General features: G+C 54.9%; 2 protein-coding genes across 8 annotated transcripts; one reads left to right on the top strand and one right to left on the bottom strand.

Moving 5' to 3' along the window:
* Window positions 1-536: 536 nt before the first annotated feature.
* Window positions 537-3,326, top strand: CRB3 (crumbs cell polarity complex component 3). Of its 2 annotated transcripts, XM_037165267.2 has the most exons (5): window positions 537-679; window positions 909-1,084; window positions 1,833-1,903; window positions 2,374-2,517; window positions 2,847-3,326. In XM_037165267.2, exons 2-5 carry the CDS (start codon window positions 1,003-1,005, stop codon window positions 2,916-2,918), a joined length of 369 nt encoding a protein of 122 aa, XP_037021162.1. In that variant the 5' UTR covers window positions 537-679; window positions 909-1,002; the 3' UTR covers window positions 2,919-3,326. The 2 variants fall into 2 exon arrangements, with proteins under 2 accessions (XP_037021162.1, XP_037021163.1); XM_037165268.2 differs by lacking the exon at window positions 537-679 and having other exon boundaries at window positions 794-1,084.
* A 109-nt stretch (window positions 3,327-3,435) lies between these two features.
* DENND1C (DENN domain containing 1C) lies at window positions 3,436-12,712 on the bottom strand. Of its 6 annotated transcripts, XM_053658366.1 has the most exons (24): window positions 12,379-12,711; window positions 11,164-11,228; window positions 11,036-11,079; window positions 10,877-10,926; window positions 10,548-10,667; window positions 10,405-10,474; window positions 10,162-10,233; window positions 10,002-10,067; window positions 9,852-9,905; window positions 9,631-9,741; window positions 8,719-8,819; window positions 8,583-8,628; window positions 8,356-8,457; window positions 8,142-8,267; window positions 7,190-7,294; window positions 6,350-6,440; window positions 6,218-6,258; window positions 5,935-6,006; window positions 4,954-4,998; window positions 4,776-4,883; window positions 4,506-4,627; window positions 4,167-4,374; window positions 4,008-4,059; window positions 3,779-3,868 (listed from the first exon to the last, which is right to left on the bottom strand). In XM_053658366.1, exons 1-24 carry the CDS (start codon window positions 12,393-12,395, stop codon window positions 3,861-3,863), a joined length of 1,896 nt encoding a protein of 631 aa, XP_053514341.1. In that variant the 5' UTR covers window positions 12,396-12,711; the 3' UTR covers window positions 3,779-3,860. The 6 variants fall into 6 exon arrangements, with proteins under 6 accessions (XP_037021161.2, XP_053514338.1, XP_053514339.1 ...); XM_037165266.2 differs by having other exon boundaries at window positions 3,436-4,059; window positions 4,506-4,573; window positions 12,379-12,708; XM_053658363.1 differs by having other exon boundaries at window positions 3,436-4,059; window positions 12,379-12,708.
* Window positions 12,713-16,031: the final 3,319 nt, after the last annotated feature.

Consider the following 16,031-nt stretch of genomic DNA (forward strand, 5'->3'; position numbering starts at 1 on the left):
TTCTACGAAGAAATTTGTTATACGAGTGTTCATTTCGTAGGTAAGCCACGCAGATACGTCTTCAAGCCCGTACACCAGAGCGCCTCCGTGAGGCGTTTGCTATACTGCAGCTGTTCTATACAGCTGTTTTCCACACAGGTATGCTTCTACTCAGCTATTCTCCAAATAGATGTGAGTCAACGCAGATGTCTCCCACAGGTGTTTCTTACGTGTCCCTGCAGGTGTCTTCTCTACAGGTTTGCTCCCATGCAGGTGTTTTTTCATTAGGGACTCCCCATCTGGATCCGCCCCAGACCGGAGTGCCTCCTACCTCGGTGTCTTCGGGCCTCTTGTGTCTCCACACCTGTGAGGTCCTACAGATGTGCCCGAAATACAAGTGGGAGTTTCCTCTGGCACCTGCGCACTTCCGTTCCTTTTTTTTACTTCTCCCCATTATTGGATTGGGTTCCCGTTACAGGTGCGCTCGAGGCACGGCCCCACCTCCCTCCTTGCTCCGCCCTCTCATCTCAGTTCAGGTGCACAAGCCGGAAGTACGCTCCCTTCCCAGGTGAGTGACTAAACTTTCCGGGTCACGTGAGCGGGAGGAGCCGGTGTAGTCCGATCGAGCGACCGACGCACTGAGGGTTCGAGCGAGGGAGCCAGACCGGGAGCCTAAGCGAGATCTAAGACCCCGTGCCAGGTAGGGAGGCAGGTCGCGCTGGTTGGCCTGCTGCCTGCTTCTTTCATTCCCTTCACTTTCCGGAGTCCAGGAACGCACCTCCGCGAGTTAATTTTTAATCTCTGACCTCCGGCGGCGGGGCGGGGTTGGACTCCGGGGTGCCCCGGCGCGGGTCGCCCCTCCCCTGGGCCTGCGCCCGGGTCCAGCCTCCTCCCCCATGCCCTGGCCTTTCTCCGTCTCCCTCCCCCAGGTGCCAAGACTCTAGTACCCCCGGCCCAAGATGCGGTAGGAGCGGAGCGCGTGAGAAGCCCTGTCCCTGGTGCCACCAGCCAGTCGCCCGGCCCATGGCGAGCCCCGGCTTGGGGCTGCTCCTGGCGCTCGGCCTGTCGCTGGGGCCCGCCCGTTGGGGCCGGGCCTGGGGGCAAAGTAGGTACCGGCAGGGGCCCTGGAGACCTGGGACTATGAGAGATCAAGGAGTGGGGAGCAGGCTTGGAGTGCCTTGGGGGCAGCAATCTACAAGGTCAGGGCTGGGGAATTTGAATTCCTTAGTCCTTGGTCTGTCTGAATTGGTCTAACCTGAGTTCCTGACTGGAGTGGAATTATGAGCTGGGGGCAGAGGAAGCCTGCATATCTGAGTCTCTGTGGTTGAGGTGTTTTTGGGCTGGCTGTGAGCCTGGGTGAGGCCTGCCTGGGGCTCTGAGCACAGGATGACCACCAGGATGTCCATATGGGTGGACCCAGCCAGCCATTCAGTTCTTTTCTTCCAGTTTAAAGAGCCTAGGGTGAGGGTTAGGGGGTGGAATAAAACAGATATTCCAGGGAAAAGCAAGATCTGTCCAGATCTTTAAGGGCCAAGGAAAGGCCAGGGATTGGGGAGGGGAGGGGAGGGAAGGGGAGGGGGCAGTTGGGTTTCCAGACACTATCCACTATCATAGCCCCCAATTCAAGGCAGACTGCAAACTACTGTGGCTGATTGCTCACTGCTGGGCTGTACTGGGGGTGGCCAGAGGAGTGGTACCGCTGGGCTGGCTCCTATGAGCAGAGTACCAGCAGTCAGAAGGGCAGAGTTCTAAGGGGGGGGGGGGGGCAAGGGGAATCCCCAAGGAAGGTGCAGATGTGCAAGATGGGAAGGATAGAGGGAGCTTCATTCATCCTTTCTACCACCTCCTTGCAGCGCTGGAGCCCACTACTGCATATGAGAATGGCACCTCTACCACCCCACACCCTGACTCCAATGGGGCCCTGGTGAGTTGGGGGCTATACAAGGCAGGAGGGCAGCAGGGATGTTATTCAGGAGCCCACATGTAGCAGATGGAGATTCCTAGATCCCCAGAGGTGGTAGGTCAGGGTAGGGGATGGCATTGGAGAACCCCAAGAAACCAGAATACTAAGCTGGCAATTGGGGAAACCCAGTACTTCAGGAAGGGAGTAGACAGTGGCAAGTGTAGGGGGTCAGGAGCCCCATAGACCTCTCAGAAGGAGGGAGGGAGGAAGCTAGGGGGCCAGATGTGGCAGGTGCTTGGGAAGGGGGCCCCAGACCTGGAAGGTGTAGGAGACCGGGAGCCCCAAAAGTGATAGATGGGGGATTAGGGTGGAGGAACCAGATCACCTAAAGGGGCAGGTGTGGGTGGGGGCATTAGGAACCCAGATGCTTCTAGGTGGGGGTGGACAGGATTCCCAGATTTAGGGAAGTCACACCTGCCCCTGTCTCGCAGTCTAAGGAGGCCACCACTGCCATTATTGTGGTCTTCTCCCTCCTGGCCGCCCTGCTTCTGGCCGTGGGGCTGGTGCTGCTGGTGCGGAAACTGCGGGAGAAGCGGCAGACAGAAGGCACCTACCGGCCCAGCAGTGAGGAGCAGGTGGGTGCCCGTGCGCCACCACCCCCCAACCTCAAGCTGCCTCCTGAGGAGCGGCTCATCTGAACACTGGGGTCCACCACAGCTGCCGTCACCGCCCAGGACTGCATAGCACCTGCTCCCACACAGCAAATGCCACCAAGACACCAGTCTCTCACGGCTCAGTTTGGACTTGGGGGCCATGGGGCACCTGCCCAGGGGGCTCTGCGAAGCATGTCTCCTCTGCATGACTTTGCCTGCAATTGGGGGTGCCGGGGCTAGGGACCTGCCTTCCTGCTTGCCGCACCACCTCCACAAAGGCCCGACAACCCCCCCTTCTCCTTTCCTTTCAGTTCTCCCATGCAACCGAGGCCCAGGCTCCCCAGGACTCCAAGGAGAAAGTGCAGGGATGCCTGCCCATCTAGGTCCCCTTCCTCTATCCATCTTGCTCCCTTGCTGTGTGACCTTGAGGCGAGGCTGATCCCTCTCTGGGCCTTCAAATACATCCAGCCCAGCTCCTAAGAACAGAAGGGAAAAGGTGCTTCAAAGACTCTGCCCCTGAGAGCAAGGGAGGGTGGGGCCACTCACTTTTTATATATATGTGTAAAATTGGTAGTGAGGTATAATAAAGCCTTTTTTTTGAGCTGGTGGAGGCAGAAATTAGCCTACATGGAGGAAATAAGTGCAGGGCTTATAGGCTGTAGAGGGATGAATTGTAAGGTTGTGAGGATCTGAGGGGCTGGGAGGGCTTCCTGGAAGAGAGGGGTTTTTGCTCCCCCTAGGAGCCAGCTGGAGGCTGCATCAATAGGGAAGGTGGTGGATGGGGTGGGTTTCTGAGCAGAGATAGGGCCCTCAGGTAAACTCACCAGGAAAAAAAAAAAACCAGCTTTGTCCTCTTGAGACTTTATTGAGAGAATGGTGTCTCCTCCAGATGCCTGATCCTTAACCTTCAAAACACTTTTTAAGCTCAGAAACTCTGGGCCCACTTCTGGCCTGGGGCTCCTGACAGTTGCTGGCAGGGGGTCTGGGAGCTCCTGGCTCCTCGGGGGGCTGAAGGTGAGAACACTCTGTTCGCAGGCCCTCGGAAAGCTGGGCTCTGGGGTTTTCTGGGGAACTGGGATCGGAGGAAGAGTCAAGGGGTTGAGAGATCCAGGTGATATCTGAGCTGTGCTTGGTGGGGACCAGAGGTTGGGGGCTCTCTGGAGGGCTGGGCTGGGTGGGTGCTGTGTGGAGCTGGGAGCGGGGGCTCTCCTCAGCTCTGGGCTCTCCAGCTGCCTTGCAGAGAGTGGAGAGGTGTAGGATTTGATGAGGAGGTTCTGTGAGGGAGGGCTTGAAGTCCTCTCTGCTGCTTGAGTCTGCAGAAGCTGTTAAAGACCTGGATGAAGAAGTGATTTCTTGGCTGGCCTCTGAGAGGGGCTGGGGAGCGAGGTTCTCCGAGGAGCTCGTGGTATCCAGAGGTTGGGGGGGTTGCGGAGAGGGCAGGCGGGCAGGCAGGGACTGGGGCTGGTGCTCACATGAGGTGTCCTCCTCATCTAGCTGCCATCTTGGTCTTTCTGGTAAATTGGGCTGGATGGGGGTGGGGAGATTAGTAAGTTGCTGGACTTTGCGGTGGGGGGGGGGCGGGGGAAGGGTGGCACTTTGGATGGGCAGGTAAGGCAGGCCGGAGGGCTCACCAGGCTGAGGCAGCTGTCCAGGTCCCCTCTGTGGCAGCAGTCTAGGCTGTGGCTGGGCCGCAGGCTGCTCGCCCTGGTGGGTCCCATGCTCAGACTGTCCAGAATCTCACCCAACAGATCCAGTTCTTCCCCAGACCCCAGGAAGCTGCTGTCCAGAGCTTCCTCTGCCCATGAATCCTGGGCATTCTCAGGGCTCAGTGGGGGTGTCCTGGGTGCGGATGGGCAGTTTCAGAAATCTGCCCAAGATTCCCAGCTGTTGGGAAATTTGGGGACCATCTTCCCCATTAGTCCTCGCCTCCCACTTCCAGCATTGCCCTCTTCCCTGCCTTTGAGCCTTACCTTTCCTGCAGGGACTCAGAAGATCTCTCTTCTAGCCTGAGTTTCCTGCTGGGGCGAAGGGGCCGGTTCTGCGAAGGATAGGTTTGGAGGGGTGGGGCCCCAGGAGCTACAGAGTCAGGGGACTGTGTAAAGGAGGATGAGTATGAAGTAGCCAGCAGATACTGGGGTACAGGAGGAGAGAGGTGAGCTGTCTAGATGGAGATTGAGAATGGGAGGATGACTTGGTGATAATTCCAAGTGTGTGTGTCAGGCAGGGGTGGGGCATCTTACCTGTCCAAAGTGGTGGGTTATTGGCAGGCGCTGCTGCAGGTGATCTGAGCGGCTGGTGAGGGACAAAGCCCTCATGGAGCCTCCCCTCTGCAGGCCCGAATCCTTATCCTAGGGAGACGGTGGGTGAGCTGTGAGCCTGTTTCCCCACCCCCCTTGGGCTATTGGCCATGAGCTTTACCTTGTACATCAGGAGGCTCTGCACTCCCTTCAAGCCACTCTTGGCCTATGGTGGAGCCAAAAGAGAATTAGATTCGAGGTGTTTTGACACCCAGCATTCAGGAACTCGGCCCTCTGTTCCCTCAGACAGCTGTGTCTCGCCATCTATTCATGTCTGTGTCTCACATGTACACCCATATTTTGCTGTGTATTATGTGCTCCCACGTATAATGCACACCCATGTTTCTGGCCCAAACTTTCAGGAAAAAAAATCTTTTGTTTTAATTTTTTATTTCAATTTTTAATGTATTTATACTTAGAAACAAAACCGATGATTGTATTCCATTATTTTGCATATGGCTATCATTACTTTTTTCTGGAGTTACACTTTGAATACCTAAGCATAAATAAAAGAATTAAAAACATTTATATAGACACGGAATTAACACTACCTGTGTATAATGTGCATTCTTATTTTTCCCTCAAAAATGTGGGCAAAAAAGTACACATTATACACGGCAAATACAGTATTTACAATTCCCCATACACAACCTAAGGAGTCAGTATAAGCGCTTGCCCCTTTACAAACACAGAAGAAATATTCCTGGGACAAAAACGCCCACATGGAACGGGGACTGGCAAAAGCAGGACATCGTAAAAATGTGTTTGTGTTCAAAAACCAAGCGAAGAATAAAATTGAACAATCTGATGCTGCAAAAGCTGGCCCCAGGACACTTGGGCTTGGGAGAAAACCCCACAAGGGTGGAAGCGGGGTCTGCAGTGTCTGAGAGGGGCAGAAACACCCGGATGACTCTTGGCCATCAATTTTATATAGCAAAGAGATTATCCCAGCAGAAATGAGAATAGTGAATAGAAACTAAAAGTGGGAAACACTGTTCATGGTTTTAACTACTGGTTTAGTTGAGAAAATGTTTGCACTTTAAATATGGGGTTGAAATGTCCTCTGTCACCCCAGTAAATAGCCTGTCCAGCCCCATATTACCGAGCGGTACATGTTTCTGACGGCCGGTTGGGTCTTGGCCTTGACGGAATGCAGGAGGGCACCACCACCTTTCTGGGAAGAGAATGTCAAGAGAGGCTTGGGCATCTGTGGTTACCCCAGAGCGCACTTCACCCCAGGGTGTGTGACGATGGGCCAGCCCTTCTCCCTCTCTGTGCTTTAATTTCTTCACCTCTATAAGTGAGCAAATGATGACCCTATGTGGGGACTGTTGTGGGATTAAATTAATGTAATAATAAACTGAACAAGTGTTCAGTGTTAATACCTTTAGGTTGTCTGCCCAGAGCTGGTAGGAGCGAAGGGTGCCTGGAGGGAGGAAAGAGCATGGTCATGGCAGGCAGGCTCAGGTTGGGGTGCTGCTGGTGGGGTGGGGACTCAGGGCTAGGTGCGGGCTCACCTGAGGAGGCCCCGCTGCAGGTAATCTCCTGCTCAAAGAGATCTGAGAAGCCCTCTCCTGTGTTAAGCTTCTGCAGCCGGCCTTCAATGAACTGAGGGTGGGGGAAAGGGTCAGAGAGTCAGGTAGATGCAGGGCTGCCACCAATACGTCTGAATGCGAGGACTAGAGTCCTCTCGCCCTCAAGACGTAAAAGCCATTTCAGATTCCTTTAGGGTCCCACCCCCAGGACCCGGGAGGTCTGGAGCCACCTCTGGAAACCCGAAGTCCAACCCTCTCCCCGCCCCCGCCCCGCCCCCCCACCTGCGGGTGGGGCACCAGACTCCGCCCCTCGCAGGGGCCCGGAAGTCGGGTTCTGCTACTTCAGACTACACACCTCCCAGTGACCCTGGAAGAGGTCCACCCCACCTTCAGGGACCCTAGAACCCACACCCGCACTGAAAAATCCTGGAGTCCATCCACCTTCTTCCAGAAACCCAGGAGTCTGGCCGCACTTCAGTCCCCTCCCAGGTGCCCAGGACCCAGGAGACCGAGCTCCGCCCCCTCCTTCCAAGTGGAGGGAGATACGCTCTCAGGACACGCCCCTTCTGAGGGCCAGCACAGACTCCTGCCCTAGAGCCGGGAATTTGGTCCCAGACTTCTCCCCAGGGACTAAGGAGTAGATTTTTGTCCCTTAGGAAGTCAGGACGGGGGCTCTCATTTTTAAGAAAACGAGTTCAGTCCTGCCTTCCCAACCTGGAGCTGGAGATCGGGCCGGACTGACTCTAGCCCAAACACCCCAGGCATCTGCGTTCCTAACCTCACCCCTCCGGCTCCAGCCCCGCCCTTAGGGCTCTGGTGCACCTGTTTGAACAGCTGCAGGTGCACAGCCCGCTGGTGGAAGTCTTGCAGGGCGGATCCAGGCTTCTGGGCTAAGAATGCTTCTTCGCTGAAGGTCACAGGCTCACCCTGGAAGAAGGACCCACAACCTGAGCTCCTTGAGGCTCTCCTGGACACCAGCTATCTCCCTCACTCTGCCGTATATCTACGTAGCAAATGGTAATTGAGCGCCTGCTGTATGCTTGCTCTTGTGCAGGGGCTCGTGAGCCATTGAGAGGACTTGGGCTTTTACCCAGAGGAAGGTGGGAGGCCTGGGGCAGAGGCAGGAGGAGAAGTGACGTCAGTGCTCACAGGCGACCTCTGACTGCTTCAGGGAGGAAAGACTATGGGGTGTGATGGTGGAAGCCCAGGAGAGGAAACTCATCGGGGAGACAAGCACGTTGATTCAGATGAGCAATAACGGGGACCAGACCAGGGTGGAGACAGGGATAAATGGACAGATTCTGGATGAGTTGCAAAGACAAAGCTGACAGGAACATCAGATGCCTAAATGATAAATCTCTCCACCCCCAAGTTTTTATAGAATAGTGAAAAACTGAGTGGAAGGGGTTTGAAAGTCAGCAGATCAAAGTCCTGGCTTTAACACTCGCCCACTGTAGAACTTCACCAAGCCTCGGTTTCCTTATATGTGAAATGGGACCATAATGGCATCTATCTCATAATACTGTCGTGAGCATTAGACGAGATAGTAGAACCTAGCATTTGAGTACTCACGATGTTCCAGGCACTATCCAAGCATTTTGCATATGCCCACTTATTGACTCACGCCATCCTTTTGGGGGGTACCATCTGGATTTCATTTTACAGATGGGCAAACGGAGGTACAGAGTAAGCACTCTATAAACGGTAGGTATCAGCATTATTCTGAATCCTTCAGGGCCCACGAGGCTGCTCCCTCGGTGTCCCCGCTGCTCACCGGGCTGCAGACCAGGGCGTCGCGGTACCCCCCAAAGAGCAGCGCCTGGGCTTTGAGGAAAAGACGGGACACCCCTTCTCCCGGGGCCAGCGCGACCTTCCTGAGCCGCAGCCTCAGCAGGGACACCTGGAGGACAGGGGAGTGGCGCTGAGCTGGCGGGTTGGGGCCCTCTGCCTCCCGGCTGCAGCAGGAGGGCAGGAGCGGCGACACTGACCACGTCTGGGGGCAGCGCCTGCACGTCGTCGAAGGGCGTCTCTAAGATATTGGCGTCCACGTCGATCATCACGACGTCCTCCAGGCCTTTCTCCAGCACTCTCTGTGATGGAGGATGGTAGGGGTACCACGCTCAGAGACCGAGGATCCCTGGCAGGGAGGGCAGCTGGGGATGCAGAGAGGGGAGAACTCCGCCTGTGCCCACAGGCCCTGGGCATCCCCACTCACCTCGGTGAGACTGGAGTGGACTCCGATGAGGTAGGGCATGGGAGCACTAGGGAGGACAGGGGGAGCAGGGTGATGCGGGCCGCCCCCTGGTCCCCAGGACCCCAGGTCCTGTCCATTCCCACATACTGCCCCTCACCAGCAGTAGTCCAGCAGGTGCGGTGGCAGCGTGGGGATCAGCACATGCTCCCATCGCATAGGGTACAGCAGGGCGCAGGACGCGTGGACGCATGAGGTCAGCTGAGGACGGATGAGGACGGATGGATTCAGGGCCTGGACTCCCAGCTTCAAAAACCCTCTCTGCGATGGTGGCTCTCCCAGCTCCATTTCCCACCTACCTCACCTTACCCACACGCTACAGAGTAAGAGGTGAAAATTCACACTCCTTTAGAAATCACGTGGAGACCTAAAATCTGGCAACTTACAGTGCCTGGAGCAGGTGGAGCCAGGACTCAGGACGTCCTAGTCCCTCCCTCTAGGCTTTGGAGCTAATACACAACCCTTCAGGATCCCTCTTCTTAGGGACACTCAGCCTGCTGGCTCCACCCCAATGAGGCGGAGCTATCTCTGAACCCGCCCCAGTCCCGCCTCTAGGGGTGGGGCCACGACTCCCTCCACTGACCCTACTCCTAAAGAGACGAAGCTAGAATTCATCTTCCTTGGTCCTGCCCTAGGAGTGGAGTCAACATTCAGCCTCCACCCGCTACCATCCCGTCCTGTCCCCAGGGACGGGGCTAGAATTTGGCACTCCCTACTGTCACGCCCCCCCAGGGGGCAGGGCCAGTCTTATTATGGCCCACAGTGGGTGGAGTCGGAACTCAGCGCTCCCAAAGAGTAGCCCACAAACTGGGGTTACAGCGCTACTGATTCCCCCTACAAGAGCAGAGCCAGGGTTCAACTTGACCCTGACCTTCAGAGGGGCAGAGCCAGGATTTTGCCCACAAGTGTCGCCCGATGAGTTTAGAGTAGGAATCCGCCCCCCGTCGTCCCGCCCCCAGGGGCGGAGCCAGGCCTCGGCCCCTCCCAGACTAGCCGGCCCTGTCTGTCTCACGGTGCTCAGCTTGCTGGCGGAGAGCAGGACTCTTCGCTCCGCCAGGAGCGCCGCGAACAGCCCCACGATGTTCTCGTCGGTCACTGCCACCACCAGCTCTGTTAGGTTCCTCTGAGGGACAAAGAGCAGCGCTGGGCCCGAGGGTCCACGGGATCTGAGAGCCCCTGCAGGTTTCGAGACCTCCTCCTGCACCCACGGCCCCCTCCCAGGTGTCCACTCACGTTCTCAGGAATGGATGGCAGGCGGCCGGAGTCAGGGGCGACGAAGCAGGAAAGCTGGTGTGGGAGGGATTGGTGGGGTGGGGAAACCTATCAGTCAGGGGTTGGATTCACATGGCATCCCAACCTTTCCAGCCCCCTAGCCCTGCTCACCGGCCTAATGTCCTCGGGGGCAGCGGGCAGGATGCTGGGCGTACTGGAGACCATCACTCCACTGCCCTGGGGGAGAGGCGTAGCTGTATGGTCCTCCGGACTGGGGCGCTGCCTCCCCATCCACCTGGAGTCTGACGCCCAGGAGTTCAGGTCTACTTACCAGCTCCACGGAGGTCTGGGTCTCTGGCAGGGTCTGCTGCAGCCGACTTAGAAGTTCCTCGACCTCTGAGACCTGGGTAGGAGTGAGGTGTCTGGTCAAAATGTGCGTTGGGGATTCTGAAGACCTTGGCTCTAGCTGGGCATTCTGAGAAGAGGCAAGGGGCTCAGGTCTGGCCTGGGCTTGGGGCTTGCTGGGCTGGGGGCCGGATTCCCATGGAGTGAGGGGGACGGAGGTTGGCCTCACTTGGTCCTGGGCCAGGAGATCCCCTACTGTGTTCAGCAGCTTGTAAAACACCTCAAACCAGGGCAGGTGGCTGTAGAGAGAGGACATCGGTTCCATGAAGTGCCCCTACGTCGAGACCCACCCCTCACACCCATATTTCACACCTGAGGATGCAAAGACAACTGTGGGCACCAGCCCGTAGACGGCAGAAACCAAATCTACGGGTGCCGGTCAGGTCTGTGAGGGCGAAGGTGAAATGCTGTACTGCATGTCTGGGAGGTTCCCTAGAAGTAGAGAATGCTGTCAGAGACCTTGGGGCCCAGCTCCCTGACACCCCCAACAATGCTCCTAGTACTGTTGCTCCACCACCATTCTAGTGTCCTGGGTGTATAGGTCCCCAGTTGTTAGGGTCCCTGATCCCCTTGGTTCCTGGGTGTCTGAATCCTTGAGTCCTTGGGCCCCTAGGTCTCTGGATGTCTGCTTTCTCACGTACCTTTCCACATCAAAAGGGAAGCAGAATTTAGGCACCATCTGCATAGCTTCCTGGGGGTGGAGAAAAGCACACACTGCTTGGCCACTCGGGTTGGAACCCACACTCTCCCCCAGGGAGACTGACCCTGGCCACAGAGGAGCAAGCACTCAGCATGCATACCTGGTCCCTGAAGTCTGGGGGGAACTGCCGCAGGATGGGGGGATCTGCAGGGAAAGTAGGCCTCTAAGTTCAGGGCCCCAGGCCCACCTTCCATCTCCGCCCCTCACTTGATGCCCTTCCTCACTCACCCTCCTGTAGAGAGGAAGGGCAGGCTGCTTCGAAGAACCAATCAAACATGGCAGGAGGACCCCCTCTGTGGGACAAGAAAGGGCTTAATGGGTTCATGAACTTGCTTCTGTGTGTGTGGTTGTGTCTATGGTGTCTGCACATGTGTGTGATTGTGTGTGCCTGTGTGACTTGTGCGGCTGTGTGCGTGATCCCCAAGGGTTTGTGGCAGTGATTGTGTAGGTTGTGTGAGGATGTACATGCAATGGTGTTGATTGTGTGAATGAGAGTATGAAGCAGAATGAGGGAGTGTGACTGTATGTGCAGGAGCAAGACCTGTATAAGTTGTGTGAGCATGCAGGTGTGTGTGCATGACTTCTGTGAGCATGCAGATGTGTGATTCAATCTCGTGTCACCCGAAAGGATGAGGCTGTCCAGCGTGTGTGTCGGGTAGGACTGTGAGAGTGTTGGCCAAGACAAAACATAGTGACGAGTCTGTGTTTCTTGTGTGGCTGTGTGATTGGGTACATGTGCTGGCATCTTGGTGGTCTTGAGAGCAAGAGGCCCTGCCTTTGCATCTCCGTATGAGATTCTATGAGGCCACAGGGGCTGACCCCAAAATTCCTCACCAGAGGAAGGAGGGCAGCATGCCCTAGTACTTCTGTGAGCCCTGGGGTCTCTGCCTTCCTCTTCTTCCCACCTCCCACCCATGACACAGAGCATGCCGAGACTACACTCAGGGAGGGAGATAGTGAGGAGGAAGATAGAGAAATACCCGGAGGGCAGCAGAGGAAGTGGATGGGGACTGACGGCAGACACACTGTCCCTCACCTGGAGACCCCCGCCACTTAGCCCTCATGTTGATAAAGTCCCACACAAGTACTCACACACAGGGACACAGAGTCCTCCCTCACCCCACTGGCCCCCAGAAACCACGCTCCCTGTCACTCAGATACACCAAGAGGTGAGGGGCACACTCAGAGCTACAAACTTAGTCACATAAGCATGGGAGGGGAGAAAGGGAGAGGAGGAAGAAGGGGGAAGGGGCTGAGAGTGGCCTGAGTGTGTCTCAGAGTGGAGTCCATATTCTAAAGCCAGCTGAGTCCTGCTGTGATTCTGGCCATCTGCTCCGTGGCCCTGGGTCCCTCCCCAGCCTGACCCCACCCCTCTCCCCTTGGCCCTAGCCCAAGCCTGGTCTGGGAATCTTGGTCTAGAAGATAGGGGAGGGATGCTCTTACTCAGCTCTGGATTCCATGGTCCCTGCAGGGCTGGTCAGTGAGGCCCTTTCCCCAGGGGTCCTGGGGCCTATGCTTGCTCAGGGCTGGGCCCTGAGGAGGCTCAGCTTCCTGTGTGGCTGAGAGAGGAAGTTTAATGGGTGACGTCCCCGGAGGGAGGCCCCTGCCCCCACCTACTGTGAGAAAACCAGGCATCCTGTCTCCTTCCCCAGTATGGGTGGCAATGGGTGGCTCAGAGGCAGGACTCCAGTCCCATCTTGCCAGGCCAGGCCAGGCCAGGCCTGGTCCCTGCTGTCACACCCAAGCCTTCCCCTCTTTGCGCAGCCCAGGATTCACAATTTGCCTAAAATGCTTCCTCTTCCCTCAACTCTTCTTTCCCTTTGGTCTATCTGCGCCAGATATTCCTTGTCGGACCACTAGAGGGAGCTGGACCAGAGATTGGGCACAAGGCACTGGGGAGGCCAGCAGCCAATAGCAGTCAGAACAGGGGCACAGACAGACAGACACACACAGCTGGGAAGTGGTTGTCACAGACAAACAGGCCAGAACAGTTGCAGACAGTAGACAGACACAGAGATACCAAGTCCAGGCAGGATACAGCCATGGACACAAAGTGAGCAGCAGAGTGGGCCAGCACACACGAGGAGCAGTCAGTCCTCAACCAGCCAAGTAGTGATGCAGAGATGTAAGACAGGGACCCTTCCAGACGGAAGCCACAGACAGGCAGACGTGTGTGCAGAGATCACAACCGTCAGTACAAACAAGATGACAGAGAAATTGACCCAGATGACAGACAGAAATGCATAGAGCACAGGCATAGCTAGAGCAGTAGCAGACGGACAGACAGAGTCAGGGCTCGGCCGTGAGTCCGGTTCATAGCCAGACACAGTCACATACCTGGAAAGAGACACAGTTGGACAGACCCAAGCAGAGCTGAAGACTCAGAAAGAGACAGACACACAGGCATGCTGATGTCATGTTGAAATACAAGGATCCATAGACACACCTGCAGACCTGAATCAAGCTTTTGGTGAGTGTCATTATTATGGAAGATAGGTTCAGCAAGTGGTTAAGAGAATGATTTTGGCTCAGAGAGACCTGGGTTCAAGACCTGATTCAGTTGTTTAGTGTTTGTGTGACCTTAGGTAAGTCATTTGATCTCTCTGTATTAATTACTATTGCTGTGTATCAAATGTCCCAAAGTTAGTGGCTTAAAAGAATACATATTCATGGTCTGACAGTGTCTGCGGGGGCCCAGGACTCTGGGCACAGCTTAGCTGGGTCCTTCACTACAGGATGTCTCAGCCATAACCAGGTGTGTCTGTCAGGCTGTGGCCTCATCTGAAGGCTTGACTGGAGAAGGAGTTCTTCTGAGCTCACTGGGGGACTGCTGGCCAGATTTAGTTCATTTGCATTGTTGCAACAAGGGCCTCTGTCTCCTGCTGGCTACTGGCCAGAGGCTGCCCTCCATTCTTGGCGTGTAAACCTTCCCAACGTGCTGCTTGCTTTGCCAGCTCCAGCTGGCTGAGATGGCAATGGAGTTCCTCAAGACAGAAGCCCCAGCCTTTTGTAATCCAATCTCAGAAATGGCATTGTATCACCTTCGCCATAACTTGTCGGTTAGAAGCCATTGCCAGGTCCAGCTGACACTCAAGGAGACATCACATAAGGGCATAAATGGGGGAAATGGGGGTCATTGGGGCCATTTTAGAAGCTGCCCCACACCCTCTGTGTCTTTGTTTTCCCACGTTAATGTGAAGAAAACAAAACTCTCACTTTTCACTGTGGCATGAAGTCATTCATTCACTTGCCCATCCATTCACCAAATAATTGCTGCGGGCCTGTGTTGCATCAAGCTGTTCTAGGCACATGGTGACTGAGGTAGATGAGATCCTTGCCCTCCTGAATCTTATATTCCAGTCGGGAGGTAAGGAGACAGACAAAAGAAACAAGTGTATAGCTAGGTCAGCAATGGAGAGCTACTGGGTGCTAATTTAGAGTTGCAGGGAGGCTGCCCAGAGGAGGCATCATTTGAGCTGAAATCTGTTCGTGAAAAGGGCTAGCTATTTACACCTTTGGGGAAAAGAAACAGCATTTGTAAAGGCCCTGAGGTTGAATCAAGCTCGATATGCTTGAGCATATGACAAAGGCCACTGTAGTTTCACTTTCATGAGTGAGCAGGAGAGTGATGGGGGTATAGTCAGCAGCAGGTGAAGACCAAGGTGCAGATTCGGGTTTCTATCTGAGTGAGTCATGAAGCAGTTTTGAGCAGGGGAGGAACATGTTCTTATCTGCATATAAAGGCTCATCCCTGGCTGTTGTGGAAGGAGGACACACTACAGGGGGCAGGCGTGGCATCAGGGGGCTCAGGCAAGTGACTGGATGGGTTGTCAGAGTGAACAATGCTGGTGACTTAGAGCAGAATATTGACAGGTAGGGAGAAGAGGTCAGATTCGGGATACGTTTTGGAGGCAGAGACAACTGCATTCAACAAAAGACAGGAAGAGCCTGCTGGGTGTAGGAAATAGTGAATCAAGGCTGCCTCCTAGATTTGGGACTTAGCAATAGGATGGTACCATTTATTGAGAAAAGGGATGTTTTATGGGAGTAATAGGGAGCTCTTTTGTGGCTCATTAGGCTTAGGATGCCAAAGGCAGCAAGTTCACTGCCTAGTCTATCGCTGCTCTACCACCCAGTTCTATGGGGGGGCCTGCTCACAGGCGAGTCGCTATGGGCTGGATATTCAGGCTGGCTTTATCACACTTCTCCTACCTTCTGACAGCAGTAGGACCCAGTGAACTGGCTGGGGTCTCAGTGAGGGTCCAATGGTCCAGCATAGAGTGTAGTGAGAATAGTTGATTGGCTCTTCTTTCTCTCCCTCCTGGTTTGCCTTCCTTTCTACTGCAGAAGCTGGGAAAACTACGTTTCCTAGACTGCTTTGCAGCTCTGGTTTGGGTGTAGAACTCATCCCACCAGTTAGAAATGCTTGGGAGATTTGGAAGGTAGAAGTGAGGTAGACCCCCTTCCTCTCCGTTTGTGTGTGTGTGTGTGTGTGTGTGTGTGTGTGTGTGTGTGAATCCTGCTGAAATTTATTTTAGTTAATTTTATTTTCTATTCATTTTAGTTAATATTTGTTCATCTCTGTGGGTCTTGGGAGGTGTTCTTTTTTTTTTTAAGAGCACTTCTTTTTTCTTTTAAGATTTTATTTATTTATCTTTAGAGGGGAAGGAGAGAGAGGGAGAGAAATATCAATGTATGGCTGCCTCTCGTGTGTCCCCTGCTGGAAACTGGCTTACAACCCAATCATGTGCCCTGACTGGGAATTAAACTATGATCCTTTGGTTTGCAGGCCTGCACTCAATCCACTGAACTACACCAGGCAGGGCGTGTTCTTGATCTTAATAGTTGTGATGGCAGCCTGCCGACTCTCCACCTTTCTGACTAGCAGAGGGAGCAGCTCTTTGGTGGTCAGCTTTGTGCTGTTCCAGCCTGTTCCAGGGCTACTCAGAATGTGGTCTCATAGGCACATTCATCAGTATCACCTGGGAACTTGTTAAAAATGCCAGGTCTTGGGCCCTATCCCCCAGACCTGCTGAATCAGAAACTCTAGGGTGGGGCTTAGGAATCAATGTGCTAGCAAAGTGTTCCCTGTGATT

The sequence above is a fragment of the Artibeus jamaicensis genome, unplaced genomic scaffold (genome assembly GCF_021234435.1).
Source record: "Artibeus jamaicensis isolate MK-2021 breed Jamaican fruit bat unplaced genomic scaffold, CSHL_Jam_final scaffold_537, whole genome shotgun sequence".
NCBI lineage: Eukaryota > Metazoa > Chordata > Mammalia > Chiroptera > Phyllostomidae > Artibeus > Artibeus jamaicensis.